This window comes from Meleagris gallopavo, chromosome 30, assembly GCF_905368555.1.
Source record: "Meleagris gallopavo chromosome 30, MGAL_WU_HG_1.1, whole genome shotgun sequence".
NCBI classification, from domain to species: domain Eukaryota; kingdom Metazoa; phylum Chordata; class Aves; order Galliformes; family Phasianidae; genus Meleagris; species Meleagris gallopavo.
Window position 1 is genome coordinate 1,251,185 of NC_139433.1, and position 14,414 is coordinate 1,265,598.

General features: G+C 57.6%; 3 protein-coding genes across 5 annotated transcripts; 1 reads left to right on the top strand and 2 right to left on the bottom strand.

The window, feature by feature from the left end:
- Positions 1 to 2,180: 2,180 nt before the first annotated feature.
- LOC104914657 (granzyme G-like) lies at positions 2,181 to 6,282 on the bottom strand. Its single transcript, XM_019610007.3, has 5 exons — positions 4,037 to 6,282; positions 3,797 to 3,944; positions 3,144 to 3,285; positions 2,805 to 3,038; positions 2,181 to 2,620 (listed from the first exon to the last, which is right to left on the bottom strand). Exons 1-5 carry the CDS (start codon positions 4,098 to 4,100, stop codon positions 2,486 to 2,488), a joined length of 723 nt encoding a protein of 240 aa, XP_019465552.1. The 5' UTR covers positions 4,101 to 6,282; the 3' UTR covers positions 2,181 to 2,485.
- A 131-nt stretch (positions 6,283 to 6,413) lies between these two features.
- Positions 6,414 to 14,311, bottom strand: LOC100541485 (mast cell protease 1A-like). Of its 3 annotated transcripts, none has more exons than XM_019610006.3 (5): positions 14,065 to 14,311; positions 8,067 to 8,214; positions 7,781 to 7,916; positions 7,333 to 7,584; positions 6,414 to 6,850 (listed from the first exon to the last, which is right to left on the bottom strand). In XM_019610006.3, exons 2-5 carry the CDS (start codon positions 8,153 to 8,155, stop codon positions 6,716 to 6,718), a joined length of 612 nt encoding a protein of 203 aa, XP_019465551.1. In that variant the 5' UTR covers positions 8,156 to 8,214; positions 14,065 to 14,311; the 3' UTR covers positions 6,414 to 6,715. The 3 variants fall into 3 exon arrangements, with proteins under 3 accessions (XP_019465551.1, XP_019465550.1, XP_010723125.1); XM_019610005.3 differs by lacking the exon at positions 14,065 to 14,311 and adding an exon at positions 8,286 to 8,431 and having other exon boundaries at positions 7,859 to 7,916; XM_010724823.4 differs by lacking the exon at positions 14,065 to 14,311 and adding an exon at positions 8,286 to 8,431.
- On the top strand, positions 11,230 to 14,085 carry S1PR4 (sphingosine-1-phosphate receptor 4). Its single transcript, XM_003213175.5, has 2 exons — positions 11,230 to 11,367; positions 12,048 to 14,085. The coding sequence occupies exon 2, from the start codon at positions 12,196 to 12,198 to the stop codon at positions 13,387 to 13,389; it is 1,194 nt and encodes a 397-aa protein (XP_003213223.2). The 5' UTR covers positions 11,230 to 11,367; positions 12,048 to 12,195; the 3' UTR covers positions 13,390 to 14,085.
- Positions 14,312 to 14,414: the final 103 nt, after the last annotated feature.

Sequence of the window (14,414 nt, forward strand, 5' to 3'; positions counted from 1 at the left end):
CCTCACCCTGAGGGTTCACACTACAACAGGAAACACTCCTGGAGGTCTGCGGGTCCATTTCCAGGAGGAAAACTTGAAGTCAATGAGTTGAGGACCACCCCCAACCCCATCCCCCCCCCCCCAGAGCCGGGTTCTTTGCTCTCTTATCGCTTCCTACCAATGTCAGCATTGCCTTCGAGTATGGTTTGTTTTTTTTTTTATTATTATTTTTTTTTCCCTTCCTGTGTTTTGTTTTTTTTTTTAAATAATAATAAATATTATATATATATATATATATATATATCAGAAATAATGAAAAGATATCCCGACAGCAGCGACGACGACGACGAAAAGCAGCCGACCCTGCGGGCAGTGCTGAGTGCTGCACTGTATGGAGCCCAGCAGAGGTTGTGAGTCACACAGCACCCCGTTTCTTAACAGTATGGTTTGTGCCAATGCCCCCCTTTTCTTTAGTAGTGCCAGAGACTCTTTACAAGTGCCAATGTGGTGGAAATTATTTGGTTCTACTTGTATATTATAGGATCTTTGATTTAAGGCGATCGAAGCATTATCCTATTGGGGGAAAAAAAACAAAAAAAAAAAAAAAAAAAGAAAAAAAAAAGGAAAAAAAAAAAACAAAAAGGAAAAAAAAAAACAAAACCACACACAAAAAAAAAATCCTCTATCGACCGCTGTTTTTAAACCTTGTCATTTGCAATGCATGTGTTGTTGTGTGTGTTGGGGTGGGGGGGGAGGAGGGTCGGGTCGAGGAGTTTCTGAATACGATGCCCGCTGTCAGGTTCTATTCAGGCTCCAAACGTCTCATTCCAGGCCAGGAGTGCGATTGTTTCTTGGGACGATCCAACTCTGACCGCTGGGCACCAACCCTTCACTACGGGAATATCTGATGGAAATGGATTTTCATATCTTTCTCCTGAAAAATAAATTCTCTGTTTGAAATTGGAATAAATTTTGTTCCTAAAAGCCGTGGTGCTCGCGCGTGTCTTCCTTCAGCTCCAGCCCTGTGATGTGCGTGGGGCTGAGATGCTCAGAGCGCCTCGGAGAGGAATCCCAGCTGTTTGTACAGCCTGGAAGGAGCAGCCCTGCAGGGAAGGAGCTGGGGGTCCTGGTGGGTGAAAAGCTGACCGTGAAACAGCAGGGTGTGATTGCAGCTGGGAAAGCAAATGGGATCCTGGGCTCCATCAGCAGAGGGGTGGCAGCAGGGACAGGGAGGGGATCGTCCCTCTCTGCTCTGCTTTGTGAGGCCCCATCTGCAGTGCTGTGTGCAGGGCTGGAGCCCCCAGGACAAGAAGACAGGGAGCTGTTGGAGAGGGTCCAGAGGAGCCACAAAGGTGATCAGGGGACTGAGCACCTCCCTACAAAGACAGGCTGAGGGAGCTGGGCTTGTTCAGCATGGAGAAGAGAAGCTGCGGGGTGACCTCAGTGCAGCCTGCAGGACCTAAAGGGAGCCTACAGACAGGAGGGGATCAGCTCTTGGAAAGGGGAGATAACAGCAGGACAGGGGAATGGTTTGAAGCTGAGGGAGGGCAGATTTCAGTTGGCTGTCAGGGGGAAGTTGTTTGCTGTGAGTGGGGAGGTGCTGAACAGCTGCCCAGAGAGGCTGTGGATCCCCGTCCATCCCTGGAGGTGTTTAAGGCCAGGTTGGATGGGGCCCTGGGCAGCCTGGGCTGCTGTGAGATGTGGAGGCCCCGCATGTGGCAGGGGGTTGGAGATTCATCATCCTTGGGGTCCCTTCCAACCCCGACCATTCTGTGATTCTGTGAGCACCCGAAGAGGGCACTGTGTGCATGGGGAACCCACAGCACCGCTCTGCATCACTGCTCTGTGTGCCTCTCCTCCTCCCCAGGGTGTTCTGAGCTGGGTTTGCGAGGGCTGGAAGGGACCCCCTGGTTGCCCTCCCCGCTGCAAACGGGACACCCACCGCCCCATGGGGGCTCAGAGCCCCATCGGCTCACCCTGAGTGTCTCAGAGGGAACTGCAGTGCACACACACTGCGTGCTTTGCAGCTCTGCGTCAGCCCCTGCAGCAGGGAGGGCCATCCTGAGCACCTCTGCTGCAGTGCAGGGCGAGGGGAGGACAAAGCAGAGGCTGCAGCCTGGGGGGAACCCTCCCCATCCCCGAGCTGCTCAGGGCTGGAGCAAAAGGCTGCCACAGATCCACGTCACAGCAGGGAAAAGGACTTCAAAGCAGATGCACTTTATTGGTTTTATGTCTTTACTCCAACAGAGCTGCAGCAGGAGGGGGGAAACGGGGCAGGGAAGGGATGGAGGGTGTCAGAAATGGGTGGTGAATGAAAGCAGCCGGGTGTCACACAGCAGGGAGGAGGAGATGCTCGCGGGGTCCTGAGAGCCGCAGCCCCTCCTTTGGGTGTGCAGCCCTCCCTGCAAACCAGGGTGGGGGATTCCAGGGGGGCTTCCCTGGGGAGGATGGAAGCGGCAGCAGGGGAGCGTTGGGCACCGCGTGGGTGAGAGCAACCACTGCGACCTCAGGACTTCATAACGTGGTTGATCCAGGGCAGGTAGGGGTTGATGTGTGTGTAGAAGGACATGCGCTGCCGGTAGGGGTAGGAGTAGATCCCGTAGGCTCTGTTGTTGCACACGAGGGGACTCCCAGTATAGCTCTGTAAGAAGGGGAGGAGTGTGGAACAGCAAAGAACAGATGTGGGGATGGAGCTTTCAAAGGGCAGAACCCAGTTTGGGAGCAGCACAGCCAACTCAGAGCATCTCTCCGTGCCCTGCAGAACGCACCCAGCCCGGCTGGGGCACTGAGTGCAGCCCCCCCCCCGGGGGTCCCATCACACCAACCTCATCAGGAACCCCATTGCTGCTGCTGGTGGCACACAGGACGTGATCGGCGAGGCCGGGGTAGATGGTGAAGCAGTCCCGCTGTTTGCTGATGGTGACGTTGGCCTCACAGAGGGCAGCATTGGAGGCTCCGTTCCCCCACCCGGCGACGCTGCACGTCACCCCCCCGGGAAACCTCGAGTATGTAAAGGAGATGGGCCTCACGCGGTCATTCACGATGGCTTTGCTTTTCAGCTGGGTGGCAGAAAACGCAGAAAGGGGTGTTTTGCCTTTGGATGCAGTGTGACCAGGGCTGTCCCCCTCCCACCTCCCCAGCTCCACCACCGCAGCCCGTGGTACCTCCAGCAGGAGGATGTCGTGCCCCTCCTCGCGCCTCCTGTACTTCGGGTGGCAGTGGTACCTCTGCACCTCCAGCTCCTGCCAGCTTTCCTCTTCCCTCTGGATGTCGCTGGCTCCGAGGATGACGGTCAGAGGTCTGTGGCTGTGAGGTGGGGCACAGAGGTGTCATTAGCTGCGCAGTTAGAGGAGGGATGGCCTGGGGACGTGGATTGGGTTTGGTGGAAGCTGATAGGAGCGTGGATCGTTACTGCTGAGCCTGCCCAGAGCGGATTGCTGGGCTCGGTGTGGGTTATCTGCCTCCGGAGCTTCGGCTGAGCTCACAGGGTCCACCTGCAGCAGGGGCTGCCCTGGGGGAGCAGGGAACGCCGTGGGGTTGGGGCAGCCCCTTTCCATCAGGCTGTGGGATGTGGGCGCTTTGGTTCTGCTGGTTTTGCCCTCCGGACGTGCGGCACGGACACGGGACCGGAGCTCCAGCCCACCCCCAGCCCCTGCAGCCCACCCCCAGCTCCTGCAGCTCGCCCCATACTGCCCCACAACCTCACCCCACAGCCTCGTGCCAGCCCCACAACCCCTCTCCCTGCCCGTTCAGCCATGCAGAGCCCTCCCACCCCCACCTGGGAGTCATCACCTGGGTTGGGTGTCCCAGAACTCACCTGAAGCACTGCGCGGCCGTCATCACCCACCCGGGGGCCACCAGGAAGCCCCCGCAGAACCCACCATCCCTGCCCCGCAGATAAGCCATGTATGGCCTGGATTGAGCCAGAGCCCAGACGCCCCGGTCCAACCGGCTCCAGGAGTGACCTGCAAAGATGACAGGGTGGATGGGGACGTGGGGACGGGATGGGGATGTGGGGCACGGACCCCTCAGCCCTCCCCACGGCCTCTCTACCCACCAGCCGTGTCCAGAGGCCACGCCAGCAGCAGGATGGTCAGCAGGAGTCTCTGTGGGTGCTGCATGGCCTCGAGGATCCCCCAGGGGTGAGGCTGTGAGTGGGGTCTCTTCCTGCTCTCAGGAAGGATTTATACCCTGAGACGAGACTCCAGGAAACCACAGAGGTCGCACTTCATCTGATTAATCTCACTGCAAAGTGCAAACCTCAGCAATCCGAGAGGGGAATTCAGGCAGCTTTCGGCAACGGTCCACCTCCATTTGGGCTGGATTCGGGGTACCTGGGGCCCTCCTGGAGCCAAAGGCTGCATTGTCCCATTGCCTCTGAGCTGGAGGCTGTAGGGAGGGTGCCCACCCCATCACACTGCCCTCCTTTGCAGCTCCTGTTGTTGTTTTCGCAACTCTTTGCACCTCTTGATGTTATCACGAGCCTTGCAAAATCAAGATTTCTTTTACACGATGTACCACCTCCAAGAAGGCCGTGAGGACCCTCCTACTTCTTCTTGGTAGATGTGGTCGGAGCCCGAGGAGCAGCCCCCAAAACACCACGTAGGTTATGGCTGGCTGAGGGCAGGGAGCTGCACAGCAACACCACTGCTGGCACCACGAGGTCCCTGCTCTGCTGTGTGTGGAAAAAGACACCTTTCCATGTATTCTTTCCAGTTCGGGTGCTCAAACACGGATCAGGCTTCCTAGCAAGGCCCTCGGTGCCTCATGGCTGTTGACAATGCCCATAATAAATTACTTGAAGTTTTGGTTAGCCCTGAAGTGATCAGGAAGTTGGACTTGGTGATCCTCGTACTCCCCTTCCACCTGAATTACTCTGTTCTACTCTACTGGGCTCTACTGAACTCAACTCGATTCTGCTCTACTAGACTTGTCTCTACTGAGCTTGACAACACTGAACTTTACTCAAGTGGACTCTACTGGTCTTGACTCAACTCAGCTGGACTCCACTGGACTTGGCTCCAAATGATTGTTCCCCATTAAACAACACTTCACTGCACCTCCACCAGCTGGAACGTGAGGACTCAGAAGGATGCTGCCCATAGCCAGGGCTGCCTTTGTCCCCGGTTTGTGGGGAGGAGGGATGTGGGTTTGGGATGCTGCCCATCCGCTGGCCCTATAGGAGGGGTCATGCCCCAAACTGGCAGTTCCTTCCTTCGGTGATGATGAAATGGGTCTGATACTGCTGGGAAATGTGCCTTCCCTCCTGCCCCCAGAGCCCTTCTTGAGCAAAAAGCTGTCATTCTCGTGCAAAGACTGCTGCAGACAGAGCATCAAGGAAAAACCTGACGTGACAAAGTGACAGAGATTTGTCCCACACCCTACAGATAAGCAGTTGCAGCAGTTGCAGCCTTTTCACTTGCAGATGTACTGGTTGATAGGAGCTGTTACCAGAAGCCCAGAGCATGGATCCTTTTTGGTTTCTCCATGGTGCCTTGGCGGCATCACCTCCTCCAGGCAAGGGCAGGGAGAGCGTGGGCGCACACAGCCAGGGCTGGACCACAGCCTATTTCAGCCATCTCCTCCCTTTGGCAGATACGGCTGAGTGGAAGCCCAGGAAAGGCTCTGAGAACAGGGCAAGCATCCTGTTCCCTCAAATTGCTCACAGTTTCTGTACGTTCAAAACTTCACGCTGGATTTCCCCTCCACAAACCCTCGCATTCTCTCCTGGAACTTGCGTAAACATCTGGCGTCCTGCAGCAAGGAGTGCTGCTCTGCCCCGTCGCCTCTCCTGTCTTTAGTGCCCAGGTCCTTGCCCAGCCCTTTCAGTATGATGTTTTCAGAGCTCCTATCCGTGTCCCTACGCAGGACGTCAGAGAGATGGACACTGGAGGGCTGTTGGCATTCTGAAGGTGGTGGCTGGGATACGTACGTCGCTTCCCCTTTCCATCCAGGTCATAGAATCATTAAGGTTGGAAAAGACATCCAAGACCGCTGAGTCCATCCGTCAACCCATCCCCACCATGCCCACTGATAGATTCATAGAGTCGTTAAGGATGGAAAACAACTCTCAGATCCCCAGACCAACCCCAGCCCACCTCCACCATGCCCACTGACCATGTCCTAAGTGCCGCCTCTCCATGGTTCTTAATCACCTCCAGAGATGGTGATCCCACCACCCCCCTGAGCAGCCCTTGCCAATGCATCACCATTTTTTGGTGAATAAATTGTTCCTCGTATCCAACCTGCACCTCCCCTGGAACAACACGCAGCCATCGCCCCTCATCCTATTGCTGTTACCTGGGAAAAGAGGTGGGTCCTTCTCTGGACCTCAATGTCTTTGTCATTGCCATCCCACCATGGATAGGAGAAGCGTGGCTGACCCAACCCTCCCTTCTTCCCGGGACGAAGGATAAGAAAGAAGAAGGCAGAAATGCTGGGGAACGCAGCTCAGAATTTACTGGGGGTGTTTCAGGACCAAGCAGGGCAGGGATGTCCAAGAGAAAAGGGGCTCTGCAGTAGTGCCACTGCATTCTGGTGCCATATGGGAATTCTGCTGGGTAACAGCGTGGCACCAAAATGGGCCGGCGTGGGACAGCCATCAGCCTTGGAGCAAAGGGAGGGAGCCTATGGGCATCCATTGGGACACTTGGGTTTCCAGGGACAGAGAGGGGAATGGAGCCATCAGTGGGGGCAGGAAGGAACCCAGCAGGTCTCCAGGGCTGACGCTGCACCGTTAGGTCCTCATGATTTTCTTGATCCAGTGTAGGTAGTTGGCAATGCGAGCATAGACACCAGGAGGGTTGTTGTACCCGAAGGAAACAATACCCTGTGCTACTTTATTGCACACCAGTGGCCCTCCGGAATCACCCTGCAGACAGATGGGATCAGTGGTCGGAGCCTCGTCCTAACAGAGATGGGCTCACCTCTACCCAGAAGGAGTGGCCTTGCCCTTCTCAACGGGATTGACCTCACCTCTTCCCAGGGGCTTTTCCTCTACCCAACGGGATCACCTCTTCCCAGCAGGAATGGCTTCGTCTCTACACAATGCAACCACCTCTTCCCAGCAGAATGACTTTGCCTCTACCCAACAGGATCACCTCTTCCCAGCAGAATGGCTTTGCCTCTACCCAACAGGATCACCTCTTCCCAGCAGAATGGCTTTGCCTCTACCCAACAGGATCACCTCTTCCCAGCAGAATGGCTTTGCCATTCAAAGGATCACCTCTTCCCAACAGGAAGGGCATCACCTCCATCCTTTTCCCCAGGGCCAGACCTGCTCCTGCTGGCCATGCTCCACGGACCACCATCTCTCCTGGAAACCCCCTAGAAGTGTCCCCCCTATGGCCATACCTGGCTGGAGTCCTTCAGCTCGTGGAAGCTGCCAGCACACACCATGCCGTCGTCGAGGTGTGGGTAGAACAGAATGCACTTCCTGCGGCTGTAGATGGAGACTTTGGTTTCAAAGAGTCTGTCTGCTATCTCGTCCTCATCAATCAGGCCCCATCCTGCTATGGTGCACGAGGTGCCCGTGAGGAGGTAGCTGCTGGTTTTGGGCAGCGCAATGGTGCGGACGTATTTGTTGAGCTTGGCCTTCGCTGTCAGCTGGGAGAGAGGAGGGCTGTGAGCAGAGCGGGTGGAGGATAGAGGGGAAGGCTGGTGGGATTTGCACAGCACTGCAAATACGGCCCTTCTGAGGGTCTCACCCCACAGAAGTGGTGGTTGGCACAGGGCAAGGTGTGCAATGCCCTGTTTGGCCCCGCTGCCCCCAGCCCTTCTCTGCCCCTCGGGGCTGCCTTGCCTTGAGCAGCATGATGTCGTTGGCAAAGGTTTTGGGGTTGTACGCAGGGTGTGGGTGGTATCTGAGGACCCCTCGGACCTGCTGGCTCTGCTCTGGTTGGAAGATCTCGTGAGCCCCCAGGACGACGGTGATGTTCCTGACCGTGGCATAAAAAGGGGAGAAGAGAACCAGTCGGGTCTCATCCCCACCTCCCCACCCCTTCTGCAGAAAGGTGGGGAGAGCTGCTCCAAAACAACCCCATGATGGGGAGGAAGAGGAGGATGAAGCTCCCGTGTGCAGTACTTACCCCGACAAGCAGTGTGCGGCCGTCATCACCCAGTCGGAGGCCACCAGGAACCCCCCGCAGGCAGAACGCTCCAACTTCAGGTACGCCATGTAGGGGTGGGAGTGGGGCTCGGCCTCGTGGCCCCCAATGATCTGACCCCGCAGAGCACCTGCAAGACACAACGGGGTGAGCCCACGGGACGGAGCACAGAGCAGCAGCCCCGCGCAGCTCTCCTCTTACTGCCATCGGCCCGTGGGCAGGAGAGCAGCAGCAGCAGGGCCAGCAACAGTGGGCAATGGGGACGACGCATCTCCTCTCCCCGTTGGATGCTTAGAGCTCTGAGCCTCCCTCCCGCTGCCCAAGGGGCGTTTTTATAGCTTGGAGCATCTCTACCCTACAGCCAGGAAACCATGTGCGATGGGCTGATTGCTTTAATCAGAGCAGTGCAGCATCCCGCCGGGCTATCTGCATCTCTGCTGCTCACGTGCCCACATGCTCAGGGGCTGCAATCAGTGGAACAGCAGCGCAGCACTGCCTCGGGTCAGCAAATCTTTGTGCAGAGGGCACGGACCCCGTGCACAGCACACCTGTGTTCTCCCAGTCCTGGCTCGTGGGTGACTTTCCTCCTGCAGCCGAGCCTGGGGAGCTGCAGCCTCAGAGGGAGCTGTGCCACCCAGCCCTGCACTGTTAGAAGCTCTCCTTCCTGATCGCTCTTCCCAGCCCTTCATTTTCCCCTCCTGCCAGGCTGTCCCACTTCGCTGCACTGCTTTTTGCTCCCTGGGGTTTCCATCTACCAGAGCTTACGGAGCTGCACTCCATGCAGCTGCCATAAGGAACTGCTTTGAGGGGAAGGGAGAGAGGTCCCTTTGATTCTGTGATTGGTTCTGAGAAGTGCCTGCTCTGTTGTGGAGAGATTTCACATCGCTCATCACTGTCACCATCTCAGGGCCCCCCACTGGAAGGGGCACGAGGGGGGGTCAGCTGCTGGGAGAGGTCTCTGCCAGCACAGAGATAAGGAGTGGGCAGCAGTCACTGGGGACATCCTGCCATACATTCGTGGGCTTTGCTCCTTCCCATCCTTGGGTGCTTTGGCTCTCAGGGCGGCTTCGCCAGGTCACAGCCCTCCCAGCAGTGGTGGCTGAGCTCAGGGCAGGTTCTGTGAGCTTATCTGGGTTTGTAACTGCAGCTGGTAAGAGAGGAAAAACCCAACAGGTGGTGATCATGGAGCAATCAGCAGTGAGCAGCCTTAACAGCCCCTCTACGCCATGGAGGCATCACCCCTCGCCCTGCTATGGGATGCTGAAGTTCCTGATCCCATGCAACATTAAATTCCCAGTCCTGGTGTGGATGTTTTCCTACAGACCCCTCTGTGCCCGTTCCCAGGCTGCTTTCTGCCCCAAGCCCCCAGGGCTGTGCCCACCAGCCCCATTGCTGTCCCATGAGGGTTCTGCCACATGTGTGAGCCCCACATGGAACACCGCCTCTGTTCCTGAGCTTCCCGAGCGTGAAACGCCTCCTCAAAAGAAAACCAGAGCATGGATGAGGCTCAAAGCCTCCCCAAGGAGGATTTCTGGGAGGGGAGGCACTTCACACCGCTGTTTGTTTTCTATTTCACGTTTTTTTCCACAGACAAAACTGAACCTAAGTTGGGTGGATCTTTTCTTTCTTTTCCCTTCCCTCTTTGCTTTTTAAAGCCATTAATGTGGTCAGAAGGAGACGACAGTGAAACTTTCTCTTTCCTGTTCTTGTTTTTCCTGCAGAGGTTCAGTGAATTCTTTTTTTACAAGGACCCAGCTGCATCCCTGATGACCCTCTGAGTGCTGCAGACGTGCCGGTTCCTGGGCTCTGTGCATGGAGAGGTTCTTTTAGGGCTTTCTGCTGTGATGCTTCACTGGAAGGACCCCCACCTGCTGCAAGACAGCAGCACAAACCCATGCTCCAACCGCCAGCAGCAATCAAGTCATCTCTAAACCAGCACCACTCCACCCTTCCTGAGGCAGCAAAACACCTGCAGGACGGATGGGTGGAGGTGGCACAGTGGTGGGGTTGGCAGTGTCCACCTGCCTGCCAGAGCCTGCCCCACAGATTGTTGTGGGTGTGACCGGGGCTGGGGGCTGGATGGGACAAGGGCGGCGGTGACCGGGGGTCTGGGGTTTGTCCCCAGGGTCTGGATGATGGAGTGGGGCAGCTATGGGGCAGCTTTGAGCAAACTTTAGTCTTCATCTGCAGGAAAGAGATGAGAGATGCTGCAGGACGGTGTCCTTCTCCTCCCCCCTGAATTTCAGAGAACGGCTGAACTGAAATAGCAGAGAGAGGCATCAAGATAAAGCTGGTGTCTCTGCAGATCGCAGATGGGGAGATGGGGCAGAGAACAGGAACTCAGCCTGGAGGAGGGGGGCTGAGTGCCATGTGGGGAGGACACCATATGGGCTGTGTTAGTGCTGAGCAGCGGGGACCCATTGGGGTGACCCCAGTGTCCCTGGTCTCATCGGGCCGCAGAGCTCAGTGCCATCAGACGCCTCCTTCCCACTGCTGCTCGGATGCCATTCACTATTTGAGGAGCTGCTCCAGGCCCTAGCAGGGCATCCCTTCATCCCTTGACTTCATCTCCACCTGCTCCATCCTCTGCCTCCCACAGCTGACGTTTGCCGGTGGCTCAGACAAAGCCGAGCACTTGGAGGGGTTTGTGGGGCTCACATTGCCCCTTTGGGACTGAACTCTTTGCACCAAGGGCTGAGCACACCACGCTCTGCTTTCCCCATGCTTAGGGCTCATTCTTCCCGCTGATTTCCGCTCCTTCAATCTCAGGGCCACCCGCTGACCTTATCAGCACGAGCTCCGCTAACGGCGAAGCCGAACTGATGCCAATAGCTGAAAGGACCAACATGGAGCCTGGAGCCCTCTGCCTCCCATCAGAACCACTTCTGTTGCACACCATTTCCTGCAGGAGGAACATCTTTTGCATTTTCCATGCGCCCGTGCCGCGGTCCAGGAGAAATCCCCACATCCCACACCGGAGTGAGACGGCCCAGCTCTGCCCTGGGGATCTCTCCATGACTCAGGGTCAGCCTGCACCGAGAACGGGGTTCAGCTGTGATCCTGATGCTCTTTCTTTGCAATGTTTGGGTGGGTCCATCCTTGCAGAGATGTGGTTGACGATGTTGTAACTTCCCTTTTTTCTTTTTTTTTTTTTCTTCACGTTGGTAGGTAGCAGCTTCACTGGTTTCACCCTCCTCATTACCTACTGCACTGGGCCTCCAACGAGCAGCTGTGGAGCAGTGCTGGCTGCTGTGCCTCATCCTGGCAGCACGAGCCATGCCAGGTGAGTCCAAAACTCAACAACTGGGGCTGGGAACGGCGTGGTGCAAGAATGCCCCTCCAGTTGGGCTTTGCAGATGTAGGGAATAGATGAGTGACCGACTTCAGCCCTGCAGTCGGGTTGGGGCTCTTGGCTCCAGGTCCCAGCACAGCTCCTTCAGCTGTGTGCCTCAGAATCCTGCACATGATGTAGGCAGTGGGAAAACCCTGACCTGTCTGCAGCAGGTGTCCGGGTGCAGGGTGCACACGGAGGGCTTGGAGCATCTGGATCCCAGCAGTGGGGTGCAGCTGAGCCCTGGCTGCAGAGCAGCAGGCGCCTGGATTGGTGCATTGGGGGCTGCATGTGGGGTTGTGTGGCTGGAGGTCCTCAGGAGGGTGAGAGCACAGAATTCCTCCTGGAGAAGGGTGGATCTGGGCACAGGTGTGCACAAGGCAGTGGGTGGAGGGCGCTCTGAGGGGTGAATGAATGCCATGAAAGCCCCAGCAGTTGCCGGGGCACGCATGCCAGCACTCAAACCAACAGATCCCACCCCACAATTTCTCCTTATTGAGAAATGACGACAGCTGCCAGAAACCATGCCAATCTTCTAGCTCACAACAGGAAACTTTATTAAACAACAGGAAGACCCTGCTCGAGCGTGGCCTTACAAAACACCTCACCCGCCCCTCCCCTTGTTCTCGCAGCACTCTGGGGCTGGCAGATGGGGCTCTGACTCCCACCTCCGCACTGGACTCAGCACTGCCTCCAGCCCTCAAACAGAGGCTTAGCTCTGCTCCAAACCTCACCTGAGCCCTCAGAGCTCAGAATACGGACGGCCCAGGGCCGAGCTGGATGCTGAATCGCTCCTTCTCCCTTTCTGCTCAATATCCCGAGCTCAGAATGGACCTCCTCGACAGGAAGGGCTCCTGCTTGCAGCTGGCTGCCATGCGGAATGTGAACATCATCCTGCAGCACTACAACTTCTCCGGCAAGCTGACCAACCGGCACTCCCGGGATGAGGGCATGGGCCTCGTCCGCACCATCTTCGTCATCATCAGCTGTGCCATCATCCTGGAGAACCTGCTGGTGCTGCTGGCCGTGCTGCGCTGCCTGCGGGCACGCCGCTGGGTCTACTCCTGCATCGCCAGCATCACCGTCAGCGACCTGCTGGCCGGCATCGCCTACCTCTCCAACCTCTGCCTCTCAGGCAAGAAGACCTTCCAGCTGTCCCCTCAGCTCTGGTTCCTGCGGGAGGGCATCCTCTTCATCGCTCTGGCTGCCTCCACCTTCAGCTTGCTGGTGACGGCCATCGAGAGGTACAGCGCCATGGTGCGGCCGATCGCTGAGAACGAGGCCAGCAAGACGCTGCGCCTGCGTGGCCTCATCGTGTTCTGCTGGCTGCTGGCCTTCGTCATCGGGCTGCTCCCACTGCTGGGATGGAACTGCCTCTGTGATTTCAGCTCCTGCTCCATTCTCCTGCCCCTCTACTCCAAGAACTACATCCTCTTCTCTGTGGTCATGTTCAGCATCATCCTGCTGGGCATCATCGGCCTCTACATCTCCATCTTCCAGCTGGTCCAGGCCAGCTCGAAGCAAACCACCTCTCGGCACAGCCGCAAGCGCTCGCTCCGTCTGCTCAAGACGGTGTTGATGATCCTGGGCGCCTTCATCATCTGCTGGAGCCCCCTCTTTGCCCTGATGCTCTTCGATGTGTTCTGTGAGACGCACTCCTGCAGGCTGCTGCACAGCCTGGACTGGACCTTGGCTCTGGCCATGCTCAACTCGGGCATAAACCCCATCATTTACTCACTGCGGAGCGTGGAGGTGCGCCGCGCCGTGTGCAGCCTGCTGTGCTGCTGCTGCGTCAGGATCGGGCTCTGCAAGCCTGGGAACTGCCTGGTCATCGCTGACATCAACTCGGGTTCATCCACCGAGAGCTCCCTGCGCTACCGGGAGAGCTTCCGCAGCCCCATAGCCCCGATCCCACGGCCCAGAGCACCTCTCTCCAGCAACTCCAGCATGATGAGCAATCTGCCCAGTCTCTGAGAGGCCAAAAGCGGCCCAGAGATCCCGCCAGGACCTCAGGGTGCTGGGTGCGGCCTGTCAGAACTGTGTCAGATGCTGTTCCACCCCCGCTACTGACTGTGGCCAGGCTTTGAGCAGGAGGTGGCATAGAAACGTGCTCCTGGAGGGCAGTGAGGGATACGGGCACAGGCTGGGATAGAAGCTCTGCTCAGATGGATGCTGTGCTGGGGTAGGAGTGGGTGCTGCTCCATGTGTGCACGTATACAGGTGCTCTGGTGAGGGCATTTAGCCCCACTGTGTCCCATGGCACAGAGATGACACTCCCCATTTGGACTTGTAGGGGTTATCAGCAGCAGCAGAGATGAGAACTGAGGGTTGCAGGAAGCTGTACTATCAGCAGCCACATCTGCACCCAGGGCTCAGCGCCGCAGCCCCGGCCTGCGGGACAAAGCAGCAGGAGGGCTGCCGAGGTGCTGCAAGACCCCGGGCAGGAGCGGGGCGCTGAGATACAGACACGGGAAGGGCGGTCCCAGGGGCGAGCAGAGCGCTGTGCCGTGAGAGCTGTGCAGGACAATGCTCCTGGAAAGGGGCCTTCTGCAGAGCGATGTAATGAAGGAGAACAGCATCCAACCACCCCCCATCGCCGCGCGGGAAGCCAAGGCCAGCCAGGCCCTGCGGAGAAGCTTAAAACCTTACAATAAAATCATCGGTCAGGAAGCCCGCGTTTGGTGCGGTTTTATTCCGTCTCGGGCGCGAGGCAGCTCGGATCCCGCAGCAGGAGGCCCAGTGCCGCCCCCTGCGGCAGCCGGTAGGGCGCGGAGCCGGAGATGGGCCCGCACGCTGCCCCGATCCCCGCAGGCCCGGCGGGACACGGCGCCTGCTCCCCTACCGGAAGTGCCCGATCCCAGTGCTCGCTCCACTACCGGAAGTACCCGCTCCCAGTATCTTCTGCACTTCCGGAAGTGGAGCTGCCCCCTGCAGGCCATGCCGCACGCAGCCGCGACCACAGCTCCCAGCACCCTTTGCGGCCGGACCGGAACTACAAT

What these genes read in the sequence shown, in the direction of transcription:
- LOC104914657 (XM_019610007.3), bottom strand. Translation starts at nt 4,100, where the DNA reads ATGCAGCACCCACAGAGACTCCTGCTGACCATCCTGCTGCTGGCGTGG. An exon ending in ACGGCCGCGCAGTGCTTCAG is followed by an intron (nt 3,286 to 3,796) that starts GTGAGTTCTGGG and finishes CCCACCTCACAG; the next exon opens with CCACAGACCTCTGACCGTCA. An exon ending in ACGACATCCTCCTGCTGGAG is followed by an intron (nt 3,039 to 3,143) that starts GTACCACGGGCT and finishes TCTGCCACCCAG; the next exon opens with CTGAAAAGCAAAGCCATCGT.
- S1PR4 (XM_003213175.5), top strand. Translation starts at nt 12,196, where the DNA reads ATGCTGAATCGCTCCTTCTCCCTTTCTGCTCAATATCCCGAGCTCAGA.
- LOC100541485 (XM_010724823.4), bottom strand. Translation starts at nt 8,355, where the DNA reads ATGCGTCGTCCCCATTGCCCACTGTTGCTGGCCCTGCTGCTGCTGCTC. An exon ending in GCCGCACACTGCTTGTCGGG is followed by an intron (nt 7,917 to 8,066) that starts GTAAGTACTGCA and finishes TGCCACGGTCAG; the next exon opens with GAACATCACCGTCGTCCTGG. An exon ending in ACGACATCATGCTGCTCAAG is followed by an intron (nt 7,585 to 7,780) that starts GCAAGGCAGCCC and finishes CCTCTCTCCCAG; the next exon opens with CTGACAGCGAAGGCCAAGCT.